The 11,289-nt window shown below is 39.2% G+C and overlaps 1 protein-coding gene across 5 annotated transcripts in view; it reads right to left on the bottom strand.

The window, feature by feature from the left end:
* Positions 1–11,289, bottom strand: part of LOC137344427 (protein phosphatase 1 regulatory subunit 12A-like) — a 211,413-nt gene that overhangs the window by 6,943 nt on the left and 193,181 nt on the right. For 2 of the 5 annotated variants that reach the window (XM_068007390.1, XM_068007391.1), the window contains 2 exons: positions 10,275–10,325; positions 7,674–8,454 (listed from right to left, as the gene is read on the bottom strand). In XM_068007390.1, the coding sequence (XP_067863491.1) occupies positions 8,194–8,454; positions 10,275–10,325 (312 nt within the window). In that variant the 3' untranslated portion in view covers positions 7,674–8,193. Of the gene's footprint in view, positions 1–7,671; positions 8,455–10,274; positions 10,326–11,289 lie in introns of those variants that run through there. The other 3 variants (XM_068007389.1, XM_068007392.1, XM_068007388.1) reach the window with 2 other exon arrangements.

Raw genomic sequence — 11,289 nt, 5'->3', positions numbered from 1 at the left:
ACTTGCATTTATATAGCGCCTTTAATGTAGTAAAGCACCCCAAGGTGCTTCACATGAGTGTGGGCACTGAACCACGAGTGATATTAGGACAGGTGACCAAAAGCTTGGTGAAAGAGGTAGGTTTTAGGGAGTGTCCTAAAGGAGGAGAGAGAGGTCAAGAGGTTTTGGAAGAGAATTCCAAAGCTTGGGGCCCAGGCAGTTAAAGGCACAGCCATCAACGTTGGAGTGATTAAAATCAGGGATGTAACTTTGCCACTTGCGAATCTCACTTGTGGAGATTTCCTTTTGTCATGTTTTATACTCTATTTATGCCAATGATGTGGACAAGTAGAACCCATGACAAACTGAGTGGTCTTCCTCACCCATAAGATAAAAATAATTCTCGGAGAATTTATAAAAAAACATCAAAGGGTGATGAAGATTTTAGGATATTTCAACATGTTTTTATTTTTAAAATTGCAAACTAAATGAGCTAAAGGACAGATCCCCAAAATACTTCTAAATCTGTTGTACATCGTAAATCTGATAACGTCCTGTGTAGTTGCACATGCATTGCAGGAACATCATCCACAGAAGTTGTCTTTCATCTCTGTGCTCAGTAATTCTGGCACAACATTGAAGTGATGTTATGAAGCAAACTGAAGCACCAAGGTAGAAAATGTAGCTTGTAGACAGTGCCCCAAAGCTTGTCCATCAATATTTTATAAGATTAATTCTATTCATTTCCTTTCTAAGCAATCATCCATACAACACAATTACCAGGAAATCTTGTTATGTAAATTCAGACCGCTTCATCTCATGTTACATGCTCCAGAACTAGCTGCGCCTCTAGCCAAGCTGTTCCAGTACAGCTACAACACTGGCATCTACCCGACAATGTGGAAAATTGCCTAGGTATGTCCTGTCCACAAAAAGCAGGACAAATCCAATCCAGCCAATTACCGCCCCATCAGTCTACTCTCTATCATCAGCAAAGTGATGGAAGGTGCTGTTGACAGTGCTATCAAGCGGCACTTACTCACCAATAACCTGCTCACCGATGCTCAGTTTGGGTTCCGCCAGGACCACTCTGCTTCAGACCTCATTACAGCCTTGGTCCAAACATGGACAAAAGAGCTGAATTCCAGAGGTGAGGGGAGAGTGACTGCCCTTGACATCAAGGCAGCATTTGACAGAGTGTGGCACCATGGAGCCCTAGTAAAACTGAAGTCAATGGGAATCAGGGGGAAAACTCTCCAGTGGCTGGAGTCATACCTAGCACAAAGGAAGATGGTAGTGGTTGTTGGAGGCCAATCATCTCAGCCCCAGGACATTGCTGCAAGAGTTCCTCAAGGCAATGTCCTAGGCCCAACCATCTTCAGCTGCTTCATCAATGACCTTCCTTCCATCATAAGGTCAGAAATGGGGATGTTTGCTGATGATTGCAGTGTTCAGTTCCATTTGCAACCCCTCAGATAATGAAGCAGTCCGAACGCGCATGCAGCAAGACCTGGTCAACATCCAGGCTTAGGCTCATAAGTGGCAAGTAACATTCGCACCAGACAAGTGCCAGGCAACGACCATCTCCAAACACCTCCCCTTGACATTCAACGGCATTACCAGCGCCAAATCCCCCACCATCAACATCTTAGGGGTCACCATTGACCAGAAACTTAACTGGACCAGCCATATCAATACTGTGGCTACAAGAGCAGGTCAGAGGCTGGGTATTCTGCAGCGAGTTACTCTCCTCCTGACTCCCCAAAGCCTTTCCACCATCTACAAGGCACAAGTCAGGAGTGTGATGGAATACTCTCCACTTGCCTGTGTGAGTGCAGCTCCAACAACACTCAAGAAGCTCGACATCATCCAGGACAAAGCAGCCCACTTGATTGGCACCCCATCCACCACCCTAAACATTCACTCCCTTCACCACCAGCGCACTGTGGCTGCAGTGTACAACATCTACAGGATTCACTGCAGCAACTCGCCAAGGCTTCTTCGACAGCACCTCCCAAACCCGCGACCTCTACCACCTAGAAGGACCACCTTGACACTCACCTGATGAAGGAGAAAGCCTCCGAAAGCTTGTGATTTTCAAATAAAACAGTTGGACTATAACCTGGTGTTGTAAGATTCCTTACCTAGAAGGACAGCAGCAGCAGGTACGTGGGAACAACACCACCTGCACGTTCCCCTCCAATTCACACCATCCCGACTTGGAAATATATCGCCGTTCCTTCATTGTCGCTGGGTCAAAATCCTGGAATTCCCTTCCTAATAGCACTGTGGGAGAACCTTCACCACACATACTGCAGCGGTTCAAGAAGGTGGCTCACCACCACCTTCTCAAGGACAATTAGGAATGGGCAATAAATGCCAGCTTTGCCAGCGACGCCCACATCCCATGAACGAACAAAAAAAAATGAAGCCATCAATATGTAGTACTACATTTTTGTTAATTCTACTGAATTAGAATAAAATTTGATTGCTCTACGTGAATTTTTTTTAAAAAATATACTTTTAATGGAAATGTAGTCATTCATAAAATGCTCACGGTGGGGGGGGGGCTAACGTGATAAAACCCGTATTTGTGATAGTCATACTAGGCAAAACAAGTGTACACATAAAAATGTGAATGAAAGGAAGACATTCACTGTAATTTATATTGCTTTAATTTTTACTTAATGATTTGAAAGACTACTCCAAAGAAATGGATTAACGTTAATATCTTTTAAAATCCAAACTTTTCTGGGTGTAGAGTGTAGTCCTAACAATTTGAAGTGGCTATCCTAATAAGCCATTTTGGAGCACTGCCATGTTGAGACAGAACTAGTGGGAGTGGGTCCTTTAACAGGAGTCTTAAGGTCTTATTAGGAATGGCATTTTATCACAATGAGCTAAAAACACAATGCCAAGATCTGTTTCCAGAGCTAACCGAATCTCTTTCCTCCCCCTGCCAGCAAGAATTATTAAATAGGAACGCACGCACATAGTAAGAACTAAGACTGTACAATGCACTTGAACAGCTAAAATGCTATTTTCTAGAGTTAGTACTATATATGGCCTTTTTCTTGCCTTCAAAAAGGAACAGAAAATCTTATGCCCAAACACAAGTAAAATGGAGTCAGTCCAAAGAAGTCTTTTTAAAAAAAAGTGCTGCATGGCATGGCGGCACATCTCACCAAGGCAGCATGTACTTTGTGTGTAAAATGTATAACTAAAGCATTTGATTCTAATAACTAGAAATGAGTTTACTGTCAAAATTACTTCGGGTTTGAAATGCTGTAATTAAATCTCTTTTTAGATACAAAAAAACCTCAGCTAAGTGTACAGTATAACAGCTGGGAACAAAATATGGGTCATTAATTTAACATGGATGCAAAGCAGTGCAGAAAAAATCATGATCAAAAAACATCAATACTGAAAAACAAATGGCTTTACTTAAATGGCATTATTGAACTCAAAAGGGAATTTTGAAAGAGGGATTCAGCATCCCTTTTACTTCACTACTGAACTGAATTCACTAACATAATAGAAAGAGTCTAACATAATAGAAAGAGTCCTTCCTTTTATTTTTCTCCTCCACTTTCAGCTCCTTCCAAAAACATACATCATTCTTCTGGTGAGTGTCAGGGAACAGGTGATCAATACTGTTAACTAGCTACTAGGTGCACAATGCTAGTCTAGAGAAATGATCACTTGAATTTTTCCTCTTTACTTCTCTAAAAATAATCAACTTTCTTCTGTGTTCTGACTGACAAGAACCCATTTCTTACATTTGTAAACCAACATGCAGCCATAACCCCCTGGCAGTCAGAAACCCAAATCTCTGATGATAGCCCATGAATTGAGTTCACTACTTTTTTGTTTCTAAGTACTTTATTCAGGAGAAACACAATGTCTATTATATTAAAAATCTCCTTCCATTGTTTTCTCCTCCACCTTTAGGTCTGTCCAAACCACCTCACCAACCCCCTTCTTAAAAAATCTCCTCAAAATTAATCTTTATGACCTTTTGGTCACCCTTCTCAATCTCTTCCTTCCGGGCTTGGTGCCCATTTTCTCATATCTGTCTGTGAAGCACCGTGGGACATTTATTTTATATTAGAGACGTAAAAAAAGGAAACTTGTTTATGATGACAGCAAGTAATCCAGGAAGTTAAAAAATTCCAGCAGCATTTTTGAGTTATAGGTGACCAGCCTTATGGTTCTTAATATGCCTCTTTTAAAAGAAAATAAGAATATCCTAACAAGAATCAAGCAGTTTCTCATCAGGTACAACACAAGTTGGAAGTACAATAAAGCTCCTTTTTTTCGACCCCAATGTGTTTTAATCCCCAACCTCAGAAGTGTAACTCCTATGTACAAATGTGGCATTTTCATTTCCACATTAGATCAGAGAGACAGAAAAGAGGAGAAATATAATATATATATAAAAATGGATGATGGATGTTGAGCTGCATCCAGCAAGTGGCTTGACCTTCGGCAAATTCATTTCATTTGAGAGGATTTTCACAGCCACCAGAAAGACAGATTGATTCAAACAGTCCATGCTGGATTTAGTCGCAGGTCAGAGGTGAAAGAATATTGTTCTAAATCCACCATGCCACTCAAATCACCCAATTATTGCTGATGTGATAAACAATTATCCACAAATAATGAATTAATAATAATTCTTCGCTCTGCAGCGTTGCAGATTAATAAAATTGTAGGACTGCAACAATTGGTGGGATATTTACCTACTCTGTCACCAAAAAGAAGTCTTCAGTGTATACACAATGCTGAAACAAACCCTATCACAGCAATAACAATGTTCAAAATGTCTGGAGTGGTTTTACTACATTAACTCCATACTACTAAAATCAAACTAAAAATATTGAAATAATAAATAGATCTCTCACATAAGCTAGCTCTACAGCATGGTTATGATGGCTTACTACTAACCTAACCTATGACCAAGCACGAAATAGGCGAATCCACATAACTACAGTTACTTAGAAACAATTGAGGTCAGAGGGCCAGTGAAACTATATGTAAATTTCAGGCTTTGGCTTAATGACTGATTTTGTTTTCTTTTTAAAAAAAAAATTGTATCAGTAATAAAATAGGAGATTTGCTGCATGACAAACACAAGCTACATTTTTGCATATACTAGGGAATCTCCCAGGCTGTTGCTCATTGTAAGTGAGAGGATGCACCATTTATAAGAACAGGACATTATACCAAGTAACATACAAGGTTAAATTCTGCTGCTAAACGTAGGTAGGTATCCCTTTAAGGTTAAAGTCCAATTGGTGTAAAGACGGAACAATAATTCATGCACAGGTGGATTAAGATGCTGGAGACATTACGGACAGTTTGCTAACATTCCAAATGACTGGCTGTTGTTTATGGAAGTAGACACCTCAAACAAGTTATTTTGCTGATAGAATCCTCAGGGTTTGATATGGCAGACCAACAACATAATGCTGTCTTGTGAACAATGCAAAAAGCATATTACAAAGCATGATGCTGTACGTTGGAAGATCAACACAAAAGCTCATGGGGTAACGTTATGTCAATTTGGTTCTCCATCTGCTTCAATTCTGAAAAATGCTGTGCATTGACACACTGAGCAAAGACAGAGCTTGTCTTTGCTAGCAGACTGCCTACATGTTCTCTCAGCAGCACACAAATAAGACCTGGCATGACGTAGACACACGTACAAAGAAAAATTCAAGGGTGCACATCTCAACTTAGTTCCTCATGGGTGTGAGCAGACAGCAAAAAAACCTGCCGATCTGCTGCTAAATGAGAGAGAATTTCACCCTCAGGACAGTTAGCATGGGAAATGGACATCTCAGACTTGTGCATCAGGGATTATTGTTGAGGTTGGGATTTGATTACATTGTTCGGTGGAGTATCATTAGTTTGCACGTAACTGTGCTACATCAGACCTGGGAATGCTGATGCTGCCATTTAATGTGGAAAAATGTTCCATTTCCCAGCACTAGCATTCCTCAGTTGAGGAGCATAAAAACTGATCCTCTTTCTTTAAAAAAGGGATTTTAAACCTAATAAACTTCAGGATAAAAACTTTCAAGTTTGTGAAAATTTGCAACCTTATCATGATAAAGACAACTCTAAAGTGTACTCGGCAAAATGTACAGAACAATCTTTAAAATACTGCAGGATTAGATTTTCTCATGGGACTTGCAACAAACTTCAAAAGACACCGCAGTATGTCCAGCTATATGCTTCACAGCAGTTAAAAATATCAAACCCACACAAATGATGCAGATGTTCTCATAATATGCACTACATTTCTGGATCAGATTCTGGCATTACTTTGTATAAAGATTTTGGAAGTTCCTGATGGGTCTCATTGGGTTACTTTCAACACCAATTTCGTATATTTTTTAAAAATTAGTAAAATAAAGAAATTGTAAACACTACGATACAAAAAAGAGCCCCCACACAAAATTTTTAATGGATTACATTTTTATAAATTCATGGCAAAATATTGCAGTATGTGGCTTCTACATAAATTAATAACCTTGTGTTCTGCTCAGAACAGCTGAAAGGACATGGATGAAATTTAAATGTATACCAAAATGAAAAGGAAAACAAATGCAAATTGTAAACAAATCAGACTTCAGTAAAGAAAACCCATAAAATTATATTGTAAATGAAAACAGGGATCCGATATATAGCATCTGAAACATTAGCATGAAAAAGCAGACATCAGCTCATACGTATGGCTCCATCCACAGCAACATGATAGCAAAGCCATGCAAATACAACCACTGGCAAGATTATGTTAAATCACTAATGAAGGCTTTGTACCCTACTTAATTTTATTTTTTGCTTGTTATCACACTGAGATCCCTCAATGCTGCGGAGCCAAATTCTTCCACTGTGACATCAAGGACTTGCAGTCTAGCATGTGGAATAGTCCAGGCTACATTTTAATCGGTTACAGGATTGTAAGACAGTAAATAATTCACAAGTTATCTGTTTTTTCTTTAGAAACAGTAACAATTCTGCAATTAACTGGTGAAATTTTCTGATGTAATTAAATATTAAACTGGGAAAAAAGGTTCCTCCCAAACAGGGTCTTCTCGTGAGCAAAGGAAAATCCGAAGTGCATTTGGTGCCAAGGTAGTTTATAAAATAAGTTATGCACTTGGACAATGACAAGGTGACTGATTAAATTTGGAATATTATTTTTAACCAGCATTAGTAATGAATGTCAAACAGGTTACGAAAAACCTTCATATAGTAACAATTGTTAAGCCCCAGATCCCACCAGAGCAATTTATATCTCAGTCTACTTCGCTTTGGAGAATGAGGACTGCTACTGAAGCTGGGTTTAAAATAGGCTTTTGATACCACCGTATTATTCACTTTAGCAGTCAAGTTCATTTGTAAGTTTGTTTCTGAAGATTGCATTTCAAATCCTAATTTGAGAGAATGCTAAAGCACTTCCTGCTTTTCCAAAGATGATGCTTGTGGTTAAACGCTCCAGCAGTTCTTGACACTACTAGGTGTATTACCAACTAAGGAGAAAAAACAACTTATTCGGGAAGTTTTGCAGAAAGTTGCAAATTATAGACAGACAATTTTCTATGGTCAAATTTTATGTAAAAAGAAACCCACTATATTTCTGCATCTCTACAAAAACTTTGGGAATAAGAGCACAAGTTGCATTACACAAGAGAAAGCAGAGATGATCATAACTGGGTTACCAGATGTTAATCGAGGAGTTCATTCTTTAAATTTACATTTCCATTATGTGGAAAATTCATAAATACCAACCATTTACAACCAGGTTTTAAAAGGCAGCAAGCTTAGTGGCACAGCAGATTACTGCACTGTATTGACTTCTGACATTGGTCTCAATTCCCAACATGGCAAGTTCATAACTCCATCTAGGTCTGCAGTGGGAAGTGCCAAGCCGAAGGAACTTGCTTTTCACAAAAAGGCTGAAATAACTGGGGAGGAAGAAATTACCTCAGTACATCCAGTTACTAATAGTGTAGGCCTCAGGGTGGCCAAGAAAAGGGAGGGAAAGCAGAATTCTTTTTAATATGTGTGGAAAAATAAACAGTTCTAACTGCACAATTCTTCATAGATTACATTGTGATTTAAGGTTAGGATTTCAATGCAAAGGCTGCAGTGTAACATACTTCATGGTAGAGGGTTCTGGTAAGTGTGCTATCGATACTGGAATTAAAAAATCAAGTAAACCAGACATTGCCTTGTTTCAAATAGCACATGCAAAGTGGAAAAAGGACAGGGAGAGCAGACAAACGGAAACACCTGCTTGGATATGAAAAGAATGAGGTGGCATAAAGTGGGGGGAAAGGTTACATGTCCAGTCTCGGGCTGCTTAGAGGACCCAGAGGGGTTGTCAATCAGCTGGGTCAAGGCCCTATTTTCAGCCAGCAGATGCTCATTTAATTGCTTCAGAGTATGAATTTGATGACGGTTCTATAAGAGAACAGAATACAGGAATGACAGAGGAGACAAACAAAACATGCAACAAAATGAAAAATGGACAGGGTAAAAAGAAAAACAGTGAGGGAAATGATAAAAAGATTAAACCTTTCTAACTCAGCTTTTCCCACAAAACTTTATAACCCAAACCCAAGGACCTTGAGACTTGTTTTTTTTACTATCCTACCAAAAAGCAGACATCCCATAAAATGTTGAACTGCACAAACAATTTGTGCAAAATTCTGCAAACTATTTGAACAGCACAGCAAACTTAACATCTAGATACTGTAATTTTACTTCCCTACTTTTAGAATGTTGTTATGCACTCACCCAAATGCACTGATGCTTGTATTTCTAGGTAATTAATGACTAACACACAAATTGAAAATAGGCAGATGGCACCACACTAAATAGTAAACCAAGGGAGATTATGATCAGAATCCAAAACGGAAATACTCCCTAGCTGTGGAAACATAGACAAATAGAAAAAACAAGCTTGACTAACAGTAATTACATATACCATCTACTATTTTTAATATGGTTATTTAAAGTAATAAATTGGAAAAATATGCAAAATCCATACCAATTATTTTACATTGACATAATTATTCTATCCTCACTATTCAGTGATATCTGTATCAGCATCCCTTTTTTTAAATTAAAAAAAAGTAATTTTTTCTTCTTCCCTGACTGAAGTGCCAAGCATGAAGGCTCCCTGAACTGTCAATGCCACTATAACCAGCCAGCAGGAGCATAACTGCAGGCTAGGCAAGTTCAAGAGGCTGACCCCATGTGTGGGTAGGGGAATCAAGGAGTGTTACGTTGATGCAGGCAAGGAAATCAGCCACAGAGAAGGGTGCGTACAGTTATGCTCCACACAAAACTACTCATAATTTGGCACTGTTTGGCAATCTCAAGGAATGCAAAAATATAACTAAGAAAATATTCACAGGAAGAGTCAGAGGTGCTCAGAAGTTGAGGTTAAATTCATGCTATATCTGACCTGGAAATGCTTGATGCTTACACAACCATTTTGGGCAAGAGCTTGGAATGAGGTCTAAACCTTCATGCCAGATTACATAACTTATGTTTACTACCTGGACATGAAGGTCACTAACCCTCCTAGTTAATGAGGGCTGGGGGGCTTTCTCATATTATCTCATAGGAAGGACAACATTAATTGTCAAGGAACTCTGGCTTTGAGGCATAAGTCTCCAATGATAGGTTATGCACAAATTGTATTGCCAACCTACACTTTTTAAAATTACAAGTTAGACAATATACAGGGCTTCGATGCACAGAACTGCCTCATTCAGTCACTCTCTCCAGTGCAATGTTGGTCGAAGTGCTCAGTCACAAGAGCATTAAGAAAAGTAAGGCATGAGTAAAGGCCAGTCAGCTGATTCCCCACTCACAAAATGGGTACTTTTTCTGGAATTTGGGTTTGGAACAGCACTTAACTACTATTGTTGCGCAATAGAAGAATGGACTTTCTCACTAGTCTGTTGGAGTCTCTGCTAAAAGTTGAACATTCTTAAAGGGGGGAGCCATCCCTGAGATATCCCCAGTTACATATAATGGCACTGCATTGAAAAATTCAATCAGCTAATGGGAAAAGTACAACTTTCAGGAATCTAGGTTGAGAAAAGTTGTAGTGCACCTTAATTGAAAGCAAAGTGCATAATAGCACTCATCAATATTGAAGTATTACATGTTTCATGTAACACTTGCTCTCTTAGGGGATTACATTAGCTGTTCTCTCATGGGATATGCAATTTATGTTTGTATAATGAAGGACAGAATCCAGATCATACCTTTAGCTCTTCCTCCATTTCAGAAACTTTCCTTTCCAAAGCACGTTTTTCCTGAAACAGACCAATTACACTTTATATTAGAATAACAAAGATAGACAATTATTTCCAGCCATAACTTTTTAAATGTATGTTTTGTTCCAACTTTCTTCCCTGTTTTCTTGAGGCCAATGCACAGTTGTTAGCAAACTATTTGATCATGGCAGCCATCACAGCTGACTGACTGGGAACAGTCAGACAGCATTCAGAAGGTAATCGATCCCCAGACCTTGGTCCTTACTTTCTTAGTGCCCTTCAGGAGGCCCCTAATTTGGTAGGCCCACAGATGTGTAATCCGCTGGGCCTAAGGGGGAAGCAAGCTGGCGGAAGTCACGAGAAAGCTCAGAAACGCACCCCTCACCCCCCCCCCCCCCACCGAGCAATTACCCAACTAGGATATTTGTCAATAAGCAAGTAGGGCAGTGACCCAGCACACCTGGGTTCTGCCTCAAATTGCAGCCCTCCCTGCTGGGATCACACTGCACTTCTGTCCTCCACTGTCCACACAATTGTGGAATCACTTATGCACAAATTAAAGCTTCCGTTTTGCTTGTTTTTTCCAAAAAGAATTTGTAGCAAATTAAATGGCAGTAAAAGGAAGCCACTTTGAGGTTTGTAATAATTCACATTATTGCCTGTGTCATGCTCAATATAAATCTCATAACATTGCAGTATTGTAGAAGTCAAGGAGTGATCTGGCTTTTTTCACTTACAAAAAAGCTTTTCCTTACAGCACACCTGTATAGGTTGGCCAGCTGTTACCATTACTATTAGAAGGGTAGTGTACAGTATTTGGTAAACAGTTTTTAGTTGAGAATTTAAATTGCATTTAAAAGCATTATTTACTTTATCTGACTGTGGCATTCATTTTGATGATGTCCAGTCTTTCCTGCTCTCCTCCCTTCCAAAATGAAAAACAGATTGCCAAGTGCTCTAAGGAAGTCTGTACCCCATTAAATTGTTTAGTTTAGCCCTAGGC

Source organism: Heptranchias perlo, chromosome 27 (assembly GCF_035084215.1).
Source record: "Heptranchias perlo isolate sHepPer1 chromosome 27, sHepPer1.hap1, whole genome shotgun sequence".
NCBI classification, from domain to species: Eukaryota; Metazoa; Chordata; class Chondrichthyes; order Hexanchiformes; family Hexanchidae; genus Heptranchias; species Heptranchias perlo.
Note: the sequence above shows the minus strand (reverse complement) of the source record. Positions and strands in the feature narration are given on the sequence as shown.